This window comes from Typopeltis vanoorti, chromosome 26, assembly GCF_054136105.1.
Source record: "Typopeltis vanoorti isolate ZY-2024b chromosome 26, IOZ_Tvanoo_1.0, whole genome shotgun sequence".
NCBI classification, from domain to species: domain Eukaryota; kingdom Metazoa; phylum Arthropoda; class Arachnida; order Uropygi; family Thelyphonidae; genus Typopeltis; species Typopeltis vanoorti.
Window position 1 is genome coordinate 22,253,740 of NC_143574.1, and position 18,067 is coordinate 22,271,806.

Here is an 18,067-nt window from a genome sequence, read left to right on the forward strand (position 1 = left end):
GTTTCGGGGGATGTAGAAATATCGAAATTTTTTCCAGAGGCAGAAAGGCTACTTTGATGTTATATTTGTTAAGTAATTTAGCCATCTTGTCTGTAACATTTTTGATATATGGAAGCGTGATAGCGTTTTTGAAATCTTGTTTCTGTGAGATGCTTGTAGGAGGTGTGTGGAGGATTTTTTTGATCGTCTTGGTTTCATAACCATTCTTTTGAAAGATCTGTGTTAGATATTCTAATTCTTCGTTTCTCTGTTTTTCTGTGCTGGAAATGTTATACGCTCTGTCCCTTAGGGTTTTATTAGACCTATTTTTTGCGAAGGGTGGTGGTGTGAGGCCCCATTAAGAAATCTTCCTGTGTTTGTGGGTTTTCTATATATCGAGAAAGAAAGTTCATTGGCCATATGATGAATATATCGTCTACAACTGTATAGTATGAACTATTATTAATAATTTCTCTTTTCTTTGTGTTTTAAACTTTAAGTTATCTTTTACCCCTGAAGATGTAAGTCAAACGACTTACAAAACTTGTCGGGTCTTTTATTAATCCACTGTGTTTTATAGAGCTTATTAAAAAATGTGGTCCAATTACCGGAATATGCCATGTGAATGTGTATGATTATGGAGTTTAGGCTAGGGTTATGCCACGTTTCTACGGTTTGTTTATTATTTGACACCTCCACGGAGTTCAAGGACTCATCAAGGGATCGATGAGGTCAGCTGCCCTACAACACTGTCTCCACCATTCAATCACCAACAGACTGCAACTACACTAACGCTATCTACCATAGACCACAACTGGTATTTCTAACAGATAATCAGAAACATTCACTGTTTGATGGTAACACCACGTCTATTCTGACCCCAACCTATTAGCCTCCAGTGCTTTTCAACTCAACGACTAAGGGCAATCTTTTTCACCTACTTCTGTACAAACAGGATTGGTAAGGCTAATTTTTGCCAAATTAGTTTTAACAGCTAATACTCTACCCCCAGTAGAAAGGGATTCAATATTCACCATAAGAACTTAATTTTTTGATAACTTTTGGACCTTAGCTCCCTTTATATCCGCTTCTGTACGGACACCAAGAAGCCGGCGCAGATGAGTATAATATTTCTAATTCTGTAAATATTTTAGTCAAAGTTACCACAGTCCCCAATTAATCCTCGTGGTACTGCAACCTGCAAATCAACTTTTCTTCTTGGTCTTTTGACACTATGCCTGGCCTTACTTGTATTTCTTGACCCACCTTCAAGACACCACGTAGAATGCTTCCTCCTGCTACTCCTCCTCTCAGGTCTTCTGCCTCACAACCTGGCTTGTTCACATCAAAAGATTGGATTACATCAATCTAGTTCCAGATGTAAAGTCCCTCAGTGGCACAGGTATTTTTTCCACAATATATTCACCGATGACCTCAATATTATATTTTAGCTAAGCTGAGATACGAATTACTGGTGCTCCTGCAACAGTTTCTTGAACAAACTTGAGTATCTGCTGACAATGTTCTTTGGCTTGAGCTTCTCTTACTAAATCAATCTTATTCTGAAGAATTAAAATGTGTTTGAGTTTCGTAAGTTCTATAGATGCTAAGTGCACAGGTTTGAGGCTGTGGACAAGACCATTACCAGCAATCAAAAGGAAAGCAGCATTCATCACAGCAGCACCATTTAATATTGTGGCCATGAAAATATCATGACCAGGACAGTCAACAAAAGATACATGCCTCAACAATCTAAATCTTCCAAGGCAATTAATTCCATTGAGTGAAAATCTATTCCTCCTATTCTACCATCTCATGCCAAGTCCTGATCTGTCTTACCACAAATAACATCTTAAAAAATAATTTGTCAACAAAAGTTTGTTGATTTGTTTTAAATAAAAAAACATACAAATTATCCTAATGAAAAATATTTTTATTAACACTCGGGTTTAAGATACTGTTTCATTTTTATTTGGGAGAACTATACATCGTGGTTGTGATTCTTCACTATTGGATGATAAATCTCTTGTTGGATTTCTTAGACTCTGGGTTTACTTGGTGTTTCCCAGAAGGGTTGAGCTTGCTTTCACCATTTATTTTAGAGGTGGTTTGCTGTAACAGAAATAATATATTAGCTGTTTAAACAGTATTTGTATATTAAGTAATTCAATGATCAATAAATTCTAATTCTAATCAATAAGTTCTCTATTCACGCCTTCGCCTCAAGGGATAGGTGTGGTTGATGACCCCGTCTTTCAGTGTGTGTGTGTGTGTTGACTTTTAATATTCTGAAAAAACGTATAACTCAATCATCATTTGTTCCAGTTTACTGCTTACATTCACTATACGATAGGCTAGCGCGAGCCCAACCAAATTGATAAGTATAGTATGTGTTCGAATTTTCAGAGTAAGAATTTGTATTCATTCAGCGATCTTTTTTTTCCCCTTTTTCCCTCATTTCTCTATTTTATCAGGCAAATTACACAGAAAAACAAAACTATTTTGGTCTTACCAATCAGGGACGTTGTTCAGAGAGTCGCAGGTGTAACTGTACAGATTGAAGGCGGATCCGTAGCCACAGTTCAATAAACGAGGCTTCTCATTAACACATACAAACAATTTTGTACAGTCAGGATGAGGATAACGAGGGAATGGATAGAATTTGGAAGCAGGACCTGCAATTTTGTCAGGGCATTTAAATCCAACAATAGCTGAAAGAAAATGGGAAATACTACATTGACGATCTTGCTAAATAATAAAGGAGATATTTAAATTTTTTTTCTGAGAAAAGTTAACAGACACATATACTATTTTACGTGCACAATTATGAGAATGTTTTTCTACCTTCGCTGTCACATCCGGGGACCTCATCTGGCCACGTGCAGGAATGAGTGTCGTGGAGATAAGCTAGTCCTTCTTCACAAGCGGTAACATTTGATTCTCCCCATGCACACTTGTGGTAATGGGTGCAGCTGTCTGTTGGGAAGATTCCCCATTGCCAAGGGCAATTCGGTGAACTGATGGGAGGTTCTAGTAAAATAAATAAAATAATAAATCTTTCAATAATGGAATACTGTGAGTTGGCATAATCAACATAAATATAAAAACGGTTATTTTGTAAACCTATAGTACGTTTTGTACCGTGGGTGGGCTAAGGATTTGAAGAAATGAAGTTCCTAAGACTAGTGGTGGAGAATGTTTTTCTAGGGAGGTGGAGGTGAAGGTGGAGCTTTAAATTAAGCAAGTTAAATTCTAATCGTTTTTCTATAATTTGTTTGAGTGTAAATGTGGATATGCAGGATCTTCCTTTCCTAAAGCCGCATTGTTCTTCTAATTTCCTCGGCCCATGGTGTTAATTTACTTTTAATTATATCTAGATATATTTTATAGCATGCATTTAATAAGGACATTCCTCGGTAGTTTCCGTAATCCTTCTTGTTTCCTTTTTTGAATATGTTTATGTTGCTGTCTTCCATTCTTGTGGGATGTTTCCTTCTTCCCATATTCTGTTTAGAATTTTAATTAATCGTAATTGGAATGGTTTAGAGCTGTATTTGTATAGTTCTGAATTCACTCCACCTTCTTCTGCAGCTTTTCTATTTTTTAGTTTTTCTAATATTTTCTTTAGATCATTTAACTGTATTGGTTCTTCATTTGTTTATTGATTTATTATTTGTTTTATCTCAATTTGATTATTATTGTTTAGAAGCTGGGTGTAGTGATTGGTCCATTCTTTTGTGGAGGGGCCTTCTAATTGTAGATTATCCTTTGTTCCTTAAGTCATTTTTTAATGATTTTATAGCTCTTTAGTTGAGGTCAATTTATGTCAATGTTCTAATCTTGATACAATTTTTTCCCAGTTTTGATTATGTTGTTTAACCATTAAAATACATTTTTTCCCCTTCCTTATTAAACATTCTATTTCTGGGTTCCAAGTTCTTAGTTCTTTCTTTTTGTTCGCAATTTTGTTCCTATGGCTTCATATGCTGCTTGTTTTACTATTTCTTAATGTTTTGCCATTCATTTTCATATCTGTATCTTCATTTATTTTCTTTGTAAGATTTGTCAGTCTTCTTTGATATAGTTCTCTAACACTATCATGCTGTAACAGTCCTATCTTAAATTGATCCTGCTTTTGTTTTTGTGTTCTTGTATTGTTTCCATTACTCTGGTTTGGGATCTTAATAGTACTGATTACTAAATAATAGTCTGAGTCAATACTGCATCCTCTGCATGCTCTGCAATTTCTTACCATCTTCAATTTTCCACCCACTATTATATAGTCAATGATGCTTTTATATTCTCTGGCTTCCCTTGTATACCTTTATGTTTAAAGAAGTTGTTGGTGATTTTCAAACTATTATAGGCCACATATAATAAATTTAGTTTAATCCTTTATCCAGGTGTAAGCAAACAAAGTTTGCGCCTGAAGTATCTTCAGGACTGAGCCAACTCATGTAAAGGTGGACCAAGCTCTCATCACTCCTTGTCTCAGTATCTCCCATAATGCAAAGCACATCTCCTTGCGGGCATGTGTAATACTATGCATTAAGGGAAGGGCCACTACCCAGACCGGTTTCAACCCTTATTGAGGTCTCGTCAGTGGGAGCCAGACCCAGAGATGGTGATCTTCCAATATTATAGGCCACAAATTCCCTGAGTTCTCTTCCATTGTTATTTATGGTGTTTTCTCCTTGATTACCTATTTAATCTTGAAATGTATTTGATCCTCTAGCATTGAAATCGCCTGCAATGATTAAGTAATCTTGTTTATTTGGGTTCTGAGTTAATCTTTGGGGTTTTTTATAGAATTCTTCTGTTTCAGATTGTTTTTTTCCTTCTTGAAGTGCATATATTCTTATAATTGTAATAAATTTCTTATTTAATTTAAGTCTAGCCATTATTATTCTTTCAGAGATCCAGTTATATGATTCAAATTTCCTAACGTGTATATATATATATATATATACACGTTAGGAACTCAGGACTCAGGCGAGTTTGATAGACGACTTGGGTAGAGCATTTCCGAGCCCGCAAAGCTTGCGAGGTGCTCACGGTCAGCCGTGGTGAGTCCCTTCAAAAAGTGGTCCGAGGAGGGGAAAAACCACGAACCACCGGAAATGTGTGGGCAGACCATGGCTCATCAATGCTCGAGATGAGTGAAGGCTGTCTCGGATGGTACGAGCCAACAGAAGGTTGGCTCGTACCATCCATGTTAATAGGTTTACAATCCATGAAAACCCATGACAATAGGTTTACAACTTTTCTTGGCTGAGATTCTCATAAATAACATCTGATTAGCTAACTAGTTTAGTGTTTTACTAATTACTTTCTTATTCCATACAGAGTGGAACCATCATTTTTTCTTAAGAAACTAAACAGTTCTAAAAACACAGAAATAGGATGTTACACGATCATTGTATTTGAATCAAATCTCTGATATGTATACTCAGAGGATGTGCAGGATATCACGATAGGACCACATGAAAATTTCACATCATTAATAACTTTCTGTTGATAGTTTTCCTGCAAATTAATTTGTTATCTGTCAAGACTCCAGTACTGGTAGATCATATCACGAAGGTCAGGGATATTCTTACGCATCAATCCACCTAGATCTTGATCTTTCTCTGGGTCTTTTCCCTGCCATACTGACATACTATATTTATTTAGGAATATAACATCATCTATATAAAGTAAAGAGATGATATATGTATATATATTTTTGTAACACGATTGTAGTAACAACATTTCGAGAAATAGAAAAATTAAAATGCTATTTTAAAAGCACATGCTTAAGCTATCTTTTCACTTCTTACCTATTTCGGTTCTCTCTCCACAATTAATTTTCCAGAAATAGTTGCAGAATTCGAAAATGGGATTGTGTTCATCGAACACGAGACCATTTGGACATTTCTCGTGGGTGAAAGTACCATTTTCACACTTGTAATACTGATCGCATGCTTTTGGATGTGGATAAACGTATACTCCCCATTCCGGACAGTTATTGACTGGTTCAGAAAGTGCATGCGGTAGAACTGGCCCTAATTGAGGAGCACCTGTGGGAATTATAAAATAAAAAATGTCTTTTAGGTTCTTTCTATTTAATCTATGCAGATTGTTAAACATGAATGTAATTTTAAGATATAAAGTAATATTTATCATTACATGATCTCTTTGGAATTGCCTTCTGCCCTGTGTGACTGGATAGTTAATTCCTCTCTGATCATATGAGAATCGTATTCTCATATTTGAAATAGTGCATCAAAAATTCTAGCAGATAATGCTTGCTGCACACTGCGTGACAGTTAACCCTAATCTCACTTTCACACTCCCGAAATTCAGTCATTTTCTCTATGAGATGTTTTGTTTGGTGCTTCGGCACTCGCTTTGAATAATCGCTTAAATTTAAAATGGCTTCGGTGTAAAAGATATTTGAACAAAAAATGATAGGGTACACTCCACGCTGTGCTAGAGTAGACTTTTTTAAGTTCTTAATAGAGAATGTAGAATAGATTGGAGTCTTTGAAGCCCCTTCACATCTTTGTCGTACTCCTCTTGATATATCTTTCCATTCTGAGATGTGTTCTAATTTAACTGCTATTTTATTTCCTGTATATATTTCTTGAATAGATTGTAAAAGTTGGTTTAGTATGTTTAAATCGGTTAATATTTTAAATTCGTAGGCTGTTGAATAAGTAATGACTATATTTATACAGAAAACAGATTACCTTTAATCGTCATCATTTACATGGTCTTTTTCGAAGTAACTACCGTGAGACGCGATGCATTTGTCCCAACGTTGCGTCCACTTCTTAAACACGTGTGAGAGCCCGTTTTTTGAGAGTTCTTTCAAAACCGCCTCCGCAGCTTTTACACATGCTTTGTTGATTTCGAAATGGCGGCCTCTTAGTGGTTTCTTGAGCTGTGGAAACAGCCAGAAATCGCACGGTGCGAGATCAGGATTGTATGGAGGGTGTGGTAGGATATCAGTGTTGATCTTCTGCAAAACGTCCACTACACAACCAGCAATATGTGGCCTTGCATTATCGTGGTGCAATAAGAAGCCATTCTTCAGCAATGGACGCTTCCTTTTGACGTGCTTGATGATAATCGCTGCTGTGTTGATCATTGTCTCTGTGATGGACGTTGAAGGTCTTCCCTCACGTTCAAGATCTTCCACATTTTGCCTTCCTTCCTTAAAAGTTTCATGCCAGCGAAAAACACTTGCCCTCGACATTGCTTCATCGTGGAAAGCTTCGCGTGTCATGTTAAAAGCGTCCGATGCCGATTTTTGCAAACGTACACAAAATTGAATTGCATAAAGCTGTTCCAAGGACGCTTCCATTTCGAAGACTGGTCGCGCCTCGTAGGCGCGCCGATGAGTACTTGTGTCTAGTCACGTGAGCCTCTGGCACATCAGCCCGTATACGCCATCTATCAACCTCTTTTGTTAATACAGACAGCAACATTTCTTTATTCTACAGAAATTAATATTGTGATGAGTGGTTTCGCCACAGTAAAATTAGTCTTATTACTTATTGAACAGCCCACGTAATTTTTGTCTACTAATTTTGTGAAAGACTTTTTCATAATCAAATCATATTAAAAAAATTAAGTCTTTCATTAAATTTTTTACCACCTCAATTTTTGTATAGTTCTATATTTATATTGTCTTCTCCTGGTGTTTTACTATTTTTCATCTTCTTTATCGTGTTTTTCAGTTCTAGCATTGTCATATTTTCTGTTAAGCCATTCTTTGTTTTATAAAATTTTATTTGATTGTTCTCATCTGTCCAGAGATTTTGGAAATAGGTCACCCATTTTTCTAAATCTGTTGTTAGTATTTTTATCTTTTCTTTTATTTCTTTATTCATGTATTTTGTTGTTTTATAGGTTTTGGGTTGTGGCTTAAATGTTTTTTTTTCTGTTTCTCTATTTTTTATATATAGACCCTCTGTCCAAAAAGAAACCGAACTTTTCGAAAATAGAAGAAATTAGTGGCGCCACCTGTTGTATCTTTTTGTTGTTGAAAGCAGCAACCTTCATTTTTGACGCCCCGGCTTTTCGTCGTCCTCAAGCGTCTCACGACCACTTTGAAATCGCTTAAACCACTCGTAAACTTGAGTACGGGATAAGCATTCATCACCGTATGCTTTTTGAAACATTTAATGAGCTTCGGTAAAACGTTTACCAAGTTTAACACAAAAGTCAATCGCAGCTCTCTGTTTGAAACTCATTTTCGGACCGTTTGTGAAAACACACTGTTTCTTGGCACCATAATTCGGCTTCAAACTAAACAAAGATCTTAAACAGTTGACACAACACTAATGAAGGTTGCTGGTGTTGTGTCAACTGTTTAAGATCTTTGTTTAGTTTGAAGCCGAATTATGGTGCCAAGAAACAGTGTGTTTTCACAAACGGTCCGAAAATGAGTTTCAAACAGAGAGCTGCGATTGACTTTTGTGTTAAACTTGGTAAACGTTTTACCGAAGCTCATTAAATGTTTCAAAAAGCATACGGTGATGAATGCTTATCCCGTACTCAAGTTTACGAGTGGTTTAAGCGATTTCAAAGTGGTCGTGAGACGCTTGAGGACGACGAAAAGCCGGGGCGTCAAAAACTGGACTGAGCGAAGTTAATCCAAAAGGTGCGTGATTTCATCAAAGAAAACCTGAAATCGTTCGTGAGATTGAGTGAAAATGAATTGGGAATTCCAAAATCAACTATGCACAACATTTGGGTCTCCGTAAATTGAATTCGCGATTTGTTCCCGAAGTTGACCGACGACCAAAAAATGTATCGAATTGAACACTGCAAAGACTTCATTAAAACCGCTCGTAAGGACTCAAACTTCCTTGAAACGATCGTTACTGGTGACGAAACGTGGTTTTGAGTATGAGCCCGAAACAAAGCGCCAAAGTGCTGAGTGAAGACCATCAGAAGGGGGACATCCGAAAAAATGTCGCATGGCGAAGTCAAAAGTAAAGACAATGCTGATTTGTTTCTACTCTTCCAAGAGCATTATCCACACAGAATTCGTTTCGCCTGGCCAAACTGTCAGTGGTGAGTTTTATCTCGAAATTTTGAAGCGATTGATAGCTAGAATTCGTCGCTTACGGCATGAACATCGTGACGACCAACTTCGTTAAAACACACTGTCACTCTTGGCACCAGAGACGTCGTGAGGAATTTTGGCGCCTATAGACAGGAAAGAAAATTACGCTGTTCTAAAAAAAAAACTTTAAAAATCTCAATTTTTGCGCCTATGTAAAATTAGCGCCTATGGACGGGGTCACATTGGCCATAGCCTCACTATTCCTCTGCTTGGCACTATAACTCGGCTTCTATTGAAACAAGTGTCATAAACAGTTGACACATCACTAATGAAGGTTGTCGCTTTCGACAACAAAAAGATACAACAGGTGGCGCCACTAGTTTCTCCTATTTTCGAAAAGTTCGGTTTCTTTTTGGACAGAGGGTGTAAATCTTAGTCTTAGCTAATCTGTCTAATACTAAATGGCTATAGTTTTTCCACTTTCATGGGTGATATATGTGTATATATACACAAATAAATAAACACAAATAAGAAATTTGCCATTATTATTATTTTTGCAGTAGGTCTCAAAGTCGCTATTTTGCTTTTATTCGCTAATTACCACTACCTGTTTGTTATAGATTTAAAAAAAGAAGTCATAGTTAATTTAGTACAGTTTGCAACTTTTGTCGAGTCAATGATTAATGCATCTATAACCGGTCGAACTAGTTTAGGTCACTCAACCACATAAATATTTTATCAATTCTGCTCTCGCTAATTTATAAAAATTTGTCGGCCTAATAATGTATTACCAAGGTACAATCAAATAATAAGAAATGTTTAAAAATAAGGCTTACAATAGGTGGCGCCACTAGTTTCTTCTGTTTTCGAAAAGTTCGGTTACTTTTTGGATAGAGGGCGTATTTTTCTTTCTTTTTAAAACAAAGCGTAAAAACACGCCAATTGATTTCATTTTTCTGTTGGAATTTATTTAGCATATAAATTTAGTCAAAAATATTTAATTGCAAATAAGTGAAAATCCATTCTCTTTTTTTGCCGTAAATAATACTCATTGTTAAATTTGGTTGTACTGGGACAGAGATCTCAGAATATATTATACATTTTCTAATTATTTTACAGGATTGCTAGATGGCACTACATTGCAATACGTTCAGAAATCAGCTTGATCTAACAGATAATTTTGAAGTATTTTCACGGATATTAAAAGTATGTCCAAAATACTAAATTCGGCTTGATAACAAAATGAAGGCATACACCGTGCATCTGAAACAAAAGGTAATTCCCATTCCTCTGGCAAATGTGCCCAGAGTTTGAGTTTCAGAATTAATACATATAGTATAGTATATATTTTTTTTCTTTAAAAGCTTCCGAATAGGATCATTCTTCTCCTCTAACTCCATTAGGTTACCAAGGTAAATCACCTCTAGCTTTACCTGAAGCACTGCATCGTATGCCTCATGTAAACTTCCATGAGAAATTCAGTTGAAGAATGTTGAACAAACTGCTTACCCAAATATTCTTCTAATCCTGATGGTATCCAATCACCTCTACTCCCAAGATACGCTCCTGGACTAACTGTTGTCCCTTATCTTCGCTAGCACAACTAGTGGGATATTATACTCATCCGGTATTCACTCAGCAGCATGGATCAAAGCCCATGCACATCAATTCCAAAAAGTAGTCGACACAAAGTAGGAGACAAGGGTCTACCTGAAAACTATTGACTTTTTGCTCTCACATCTACTACTGCCTAAAATAATGGAGGATATTATCAACAGACATTGTCAGAAAATCTGTCTACTAATCAGTGACTATTAGTATGGATTCTGCCAGCTGGGATCTACAGTGAATCATCCCGCTTGCATCACTGATTTCTGAATATGGCATGGAAAGATTTGAAAGAAGAATTCTGCTTTTGCACTTGACATTTCAGAGCATTTCATGGGGTTTGGCATGGAGGGATTAAGAGCAAATTGCCATCTTAGTTGCTGCCTTTCACCTTTGTAATTGCATTGCCAGTTTTCTCTCGGATCGTTTATTGCATGTTGTGGCGGAGGGAGGTTCTCTCATCAGATTTTCCTATTAATGCTGATGTTCCTCTGGACTGTTATTTTTACCATCTCTTCCTGTTGTACAGAAACGACCCCCCCCCCCTCTCTCTCTCTCTCTCTCTCTCTCTCTCTCTCTCTCTCTCTCTCTCTCTCTCTCTCTCTCTCTCTCTCACACACACTAACCTACTTCAAACTCTATTTACAGTTTTGCTGATGATAGCGCTATCCATTCTTCCTGCTTACAACAAAAACTTGCAGTTTGTCCTGCTAAAATCACAAATTTCAGAGACAGTTTTCACATTGTGCCTTGTGTAGATAATTCCATATGCGGGCACCCTTCGTCAGACTGGCATTCACCATACTCTCTGTTTCTGCCAAATCTACAGTAGTACAAGTAACAGCTGCTCAACACAAAAAGAGAGTTTACTATATTTTTTTTGGTATTCCTACGCTTAATAAGTCACATATATAAATCTCAAAGGAAAGAATACTGTTCTCACATTTCAATTAATGCACCTGAAACCTCTAAAAATGCTTTACATTGTCCACATGAAGACAATCATATCAATAGATGCTCCTCTCCTACAGACTCACTCTAATCAAAGATGGTCTGTTAGTTCGTTATGCTACTGTTCTGTAGGTAGTTTCTTAAAGAATATTCCACTGATCCCGGGCACTAATTCTTTCTTTCATTTAAGCTTCTAAAAACACGATGATTTGCTGATTAATATCCATACACTGGCTTAAAATTTACAGAGCCAATTTCTCATCCTCTTTTTTTCTTTCTATCTACCTCTATTTTGTTAACAGAAGTAACGTCTTTATTCAGCCTAAACAAAACTAGTTTATTTGCTAAATCAGAGTTACAGATTTGAAGTATAAATACTAATATTTCCTAAACACATTTCGAACTAATAAATTACTTTAAAAATCCACTTTCCTTTAACATATTTGTGAGCATCAGAGTAGGAAGTTTACTATTTCATCAGATTATCCTTCTCCTCATGTTGTTAATATATGAATCAGCTAGAATTTGAGTGGAAACTTGTTAACAGAAGATTAGACAAAAGAAGATTAACACGGATATTTGTGAGAAATATAAAAGTAAAAATGTACACTTTAGAGCATGTCACAGTATCCATAATATGATGGTATCTTTTGAGTTAATGTTTCAATTAATGCCTTGGCGTTAATGTTTCATGCATCATAACGTCTGTGCCATTGACCTTATCCTTAGCAGGAATGGACGGTACGTGAAATCAGTCAATGGAAATATTGTACGGTTGATGGGAGAGAGAAATTCAAAACAGCCTATCATGAATTGAAACATGATACAGAGCTGCATAGTTATTTTTGCCGAACATAGGTAGCTGGACTAACAATCACCAAGATCATAATTTGAAATACTGCAGTTCATGAAGCTTGTAGCAAGTTTCCAGGAAAACTGCAGTGTGTCTATAATAAAGTTTGAGGATATTTTTTTCTTTATTTCCAGATTTAAATTTAACTATGGACACAATAGCGGGATACAGAATACAATATCTATAATGCGATAGTAAGTAAGCCTTGGCATTAACGTGTTATGCACTACAACCCACACGTCTGTACCAAACTGCTTTGTTTTCACTGGCATCTCTTATTAACAGGATAAACAACCTGCTCTAACCGGTCCAAGGAACTGTGTTTGGACATTTTGTAACGCATTAACGATGTACCAGATTTGTTGAATTCGGTAATTACTTGTGATGAAACTTGTATATTTACGTATGGTCCGGAAACCAAGCGACAATCAATGCAGTGGAAGTCAGCAACATCTCCAAGAAAAGCACACCAGTCGTTCGAAGTTCAAGGCCATGTTGATTGTTTTCTTCGCTATCCAGATTGCAATGGCAGAGTGGATTTCCAGCGGCCAGATGGTAAATTAGCAGTATTACATTGAAGTCTTGACGAAATTGCACGAACGCGCGAGAAGACAATGACCAGAATTTTCGAGAAATGGTTGGATTTTGCATCAAGACAACCACTCCAGACACACAACGCTTTCTCTGTGAAGCGGTTTTTAGCTAACAACAACATCCCTGTGCTTGAGCACCCCCCCCCCCCTTATTCGCCAAACCTGCTCTTCTGCGATTTCTACTTCTTCTCAAAGATTAAGTCAAAGCTCAAAGGGACCCATTTTTTGTCGGTAGAGGATATGAAAGCAAAAACGACGGAGATCCTCAACAGCCTTTCAGAAAATAATCTGCAGAATTGCTTTGAACGTTGGCAGCATTGTATGCAGCTGTGTGTCAACTCATAAGGAAACTATCTTGAAGAGGATCATAGTTGATTTTCTCAATTTGTTAAATAAAAAGAGATACGGGCATAGTCTCGTTTTTTCTGTTTAGGATGATATCTGAATTCGATAAAGGTAGGCCTTGATGGATGTGCTTTAGGTATCAGTACATGGTTCCTATTACAGGAAAATGTTTTTTTTTTCACGATAACGTATATTGACTTATTGTATGTTGTTAGTCTGAGCTAGTGCAGTATCAAATCCTCACCCAGTCTATCGTCCTCTGTCAGTAAACGAGTATGCGGATCGATTGCTGAAAATTGTACACGAAATTCGATGAAAGAACTCTCACAGTCGTATTTTAATCTGAAATAGTGTACGTACTTGATTAATTTTTCTGAGCTGCAATAAAAACACTAGTTTACAGGAGGAAAAAAAAAAACCTACTTATCTGCCCCAAGATAAACGATTATTGGTGTAGATAAGTAGGATTTTTATGGTGGAGATACAATTTTTTCCTGATTTTGTCGCCTTTCAAACTTGGCATTGCCTTAGTTGCTTAGTAGATCACAAGGATCCTGCCATGGAGTGACTAACTCGAAAACCAGAAATTTCTATTTTTTCGTTGATGATTATCGATGACTTCGATGTAGTAAAATCAAAACAGCTAACACGTTTATATTCTTAAACACAGTAATTTGGATTTAAGGACATAAGGTGGCAATTGAACCATATCGGAAATATTAATATGATTCGTGGAACCAGTCTTCCAATATTTAGGTCGACATAGTAAGAAACAGAAAGTAAGGACAAATAAAATTCATCAATAACTATTATTAATAGTTCCTATTGCACGTCAAACTATCGAAAAAGAAACGAACCAGGTGCATAAGATTAATTACATACTCTTTTAGGTCCATACGATACCGGTGGAAGCATCTTGTTATTATTTGGATTCTATACACAAAAAGAAATCACAAAATCTCAACGTGCATGCATAAGCAAACATCGGTTCCCTGTAATAAATATAACAGGCTTTTAAATTGCTTAAAGCCGTTAAAACATACTGCAGCTTGTATCCAGAACTAGTTTTCTTGAATTGCAAACGAGTTTCCTGAAATTGCAAGGTAACTGCAAGGTTACACAATAGACCTACTAACTCACGGAAGTCGTATTTTTCCCCCCCAGCTCCTTTTTCTTTAAGATAAGAAGTCCTGAAGGAGGACTGGTTTGTTTTACCGAGGTCAAAAGTGGGTCGGTCTAAGCGAACCAAATTAAACTAGATTTCGAGACATTTTACAAGCAAGAAAAATGTACGACTTGGTCACTTATCATAAAGGCTGAGCTACTTAGGAAAACCGGCTTGGTCAATTGTTCCATCGAAAGTAACACTGTAGAATATAGTTCCCATTAATTTCAACTTTCCAGCTACTCATGTGATATAAATTCACTTCTCGAATAACTTGAGCTTGCTTCTGTTTGCAACATCGCTAAATCATTCCTTAAATAAACTCCACAGATTCACTGCTCATAGATATATAAAGGATAGGATATAAAGCTAATTGAGTCGGATCATGAGTTTCATTCTCAGGATTAATTATTTACACACGATAATAATAATAATTGTGTAAGAACAAATACTTTACTGACTACTTAAGTCTAGTAAAAACAGTTCCATACATGAAAAACGGACAATCTTAAATTATAAATTTATTTTAAGCCTTTATCCAAGTGTAAGCAAACAAAGTTTGCGCCTGAAGTATCTTCAGGACTGAGACAACTCGTGATAAAAGTGGATCAAGCTCTCATCACTACTTGTCTTAATATCTCCCATAATGCAAAGCACATCTCCTTGCGGACATGTATAATACTATGCATTAAGGGAAAGGCCATTACCAGATCGGTTTCAACCTTTATTGAGGTCTCGTCAGTGGGAGCCAGACCCAGAGGTGGTGATACTAAGGTGGAAGCAATGGCGAAGTCATATTTAACTATACGAGTTGCCAAAAGGTGTCTCACGTTATTATTAAATTACTCTGGATTTAGAGAAAGATGTTGGAAGTTTTTTCCTACCTTGGTTAGACTACAATACATTTAGTTGAATCCTTTATCCCAGTGTAAGCAAACAAAAGTTTGCTCCTGAAATATCTTCAAGACTGAGGCAACTTGTGGTAAAGGTAAATATGACTCTTCCATTGCTTCCACCTTAGTATCACCACCTCTGGGTCACGCTCCCACTGACGAGACCTCAATAAAGGTTAAAACCGATCTGGGTAGTGATCCTTCCCTTAATGCATAGCATCATACATGTCCGCAAGGAGATGTGCTTTCCATTATGGGAGATACTTAGACAAGGAGTGATGACAGCTTGGTCCATCTTTACCATGAGTTACCCCAGTCCTGAAGATACTTCAGGCGCGAACTTTGTTTGCTTACACTTTGATAAAGGATAAAACTAAATTTATTATAATCTAAGTGGGAAAAAAACTTCCGAAATCTTAAATTATGCTCAATGCATCATCCATAATTTTTGTAATGTTTTATCGAAAAAATATATTTTAATTTCGTCGTAGGTAGTGCGTAATGAAGAGATGCTGTGAAGTCATAAATGACAACACAAGTTGTTATTGTGTTATTTCTTAGGTGGGAGATGAGTTTCATCTTCCGGTGTGACACGCCGTCTCCACTTATTGGAGGCCTTAAGTGGGAACATGGGAAAAAGTTTCATGTAAAAAATGCCAAAAAAAAAAAAAAAATTAAAATCCTTAACTGCACACGGTACGAACAGAATTGAGATCATAAAAAAGATAATGTTACTGCTTTTATTTCGCCCAGTATGGGATTTTTAAATCCCGGTAATATTTCTTATCAAGTACACCGATCACATTACCTAACATGAATACGAAGTTGCTATTCTACTTGATATGTTCCACTGGGACAGTCATATTTATCGCCTTCACAAAGCTCCAGATATAAATATATTATGTTTCTGTTCACGTTTATTTTTACTTAGAATTTCAGATTTCTCTTGACCTGATTACTAGCATAACCAAGTTGGATTGCTCCTTGAAGCAAAAATGCCATAAGATACTTTGGAATTGTTTTTTTCGTAAAATGTTATGGGATACATTCCAAGAATTTGTTTATTATTATTATTATTATTTGACACCTCCAGAGAGTCCAAAGACTCATCGAAGGAGAGTGTACCAACAGCATCGAACAATTTCACTCCTTCCAACTACTAACCGCTCTCAAACTTGCTTAACTTTTTCCGTGAGCTTCGCGCTAGATGGTTTTCATTTTAGATTTTAGTGGCGTCGATCTTTGGCCATAACAAATAGTTGTGTGTGTGTGTGTGTGTGTGTGTGTGTGTGTGTGTGTGTGTGTGTGTGTGTGTGTGTGTGTGTGTGTGTGTGTGTGTGTGTGTGTGTGTGTGTGTGTGTGTGTGTGTGTGCGTGCGTGCGCGCGCGCGCGCGTGCGAGCGCAGTAGCAAATATATCAATTTTCCAGCCAATAGGCTCTGATTTTGAATTCTGCCACAAGCATGGATGTTTTTGATTGCCGTACGTACATACAAATAGATACTTCCTCCCTGTTTCTATAAAGTCTCAAAAATTTAATGTTGTAGCTTTTTCTTTCGCTTCTTAGTTCAAATTTATAAAATGAAAAACCTTTTAAGTTTGCACCTATGAAAAACAGACATGGACTTTAAATACAAACTGATCTCTGAAGCTTCTAACTTGTTTACTTGCTTCGCAGTATGATAGAACTTTTTAGGACATTTAGAAGGCATAACAGTGTGCAGATCTGTTTATGATTACAAACATGACATCATAGCAAAAGATAAAACCATTTATGGCAAAAAGTAGCGATCCGAAAAATATGTAATAGCCATAAAGAAATTTTTTTTTCCTTGTCGTGAGCTGCCATTTTTATCAGAATATATTTTTCTAAATACTTGCTTAAACATTTCACTTATTTTTAATAGACGGGACAATTTAAATTGATTTTTTTCACTTCTGAATAAACATTTATTATTAATCATGTTTCTGGCAGCCCAAATTATTTTGAGGAAGTGACGCTAGGCGGTTACTGATTAGCTGGAGGCAAGTGTCTGTGTTCCTGGTTTAGTAGTCCATTATCACAAATAAGAATCTTGAAATTAACCAGCGCGCATCTTTTTTTAAAGTCAGTTCTATTTGAAGTAAGTAACAAGTAACTTCTGCTTTCCTATATCTAGTTACTTATTTAATAAAGTTTTGACTTGCTACTTAGGCGCCATATGGTGTCAAAATACTTTACTTGTCTTTTGTCTTTTGGTACACGTACCTAACTTAAGTTATTCATTTTACGTTATCAGCTTTATGATAACGTAAAATGCACATTTTATGCTAACAGAATCTGATAGTCTAATATTAAATCTGCATCATGGCTTAATATTATCTGTTAGAAATATTTATTTTCGCGTAGAGAAGTGAACATATGTTATAGTATAATACTAAACACACTACATGCCTGACAGCATTAACATTAACAATATAAACTAATATAAATAGCTTTTTAAATGCTTACGTGGTTAGGATTACTTACAGTTGGCTCCCAGAGCCAGTAGAAGCACCAATACAAGAAATTGTTGCATTTCCTAACGACCGTGCAGCTTCCTATGCTACGTTCTTGTGCTTTTGTCAACCACCCGGTGAAAAC

At 36.4% G+C, this 18,067-nt stretch overlaps 1 protein-coding gene and 1 pseudogene across 1 annotated transcript; both read right to left on the reverse strand.

Moving 5' to 3' along the window:
* Positions 1-823: 823 nt before the first annotated feature.
* On the reverse strand, positions 824-1,830 carry LOC150092404 (eukaryotic translation initiation factor 2 subunit 3, Y-linked pseudogene; annotated as a pseudogene).
* Positions 1,831-1,927: 97 nt separating this feature from the next.
* On the reverse strand, positions 1,928-18,067 carry LOC150092405 (protein obstructor-E-like). The gene is made up of 5 exons (XM_090415091.1): positions 17,954-18,067; positions 5,799-6,038; positions 2,824-3,009; positions 2,492-2,690; positions 1,928-2,091 (listed from the first exon to the last, which is right to left on the reverse strand). The coding sequence occupies exons 1-5, from the start codon at positions 18,000-18,002 to the stop codon at positions 2,073-2,075; spliced, it is 693 nt and encodes a 230-aa protein (XP_090271217.1). The 5' UTR covers positions 18,003-18,067; the 3' UTR covers positions 1,928-2,072.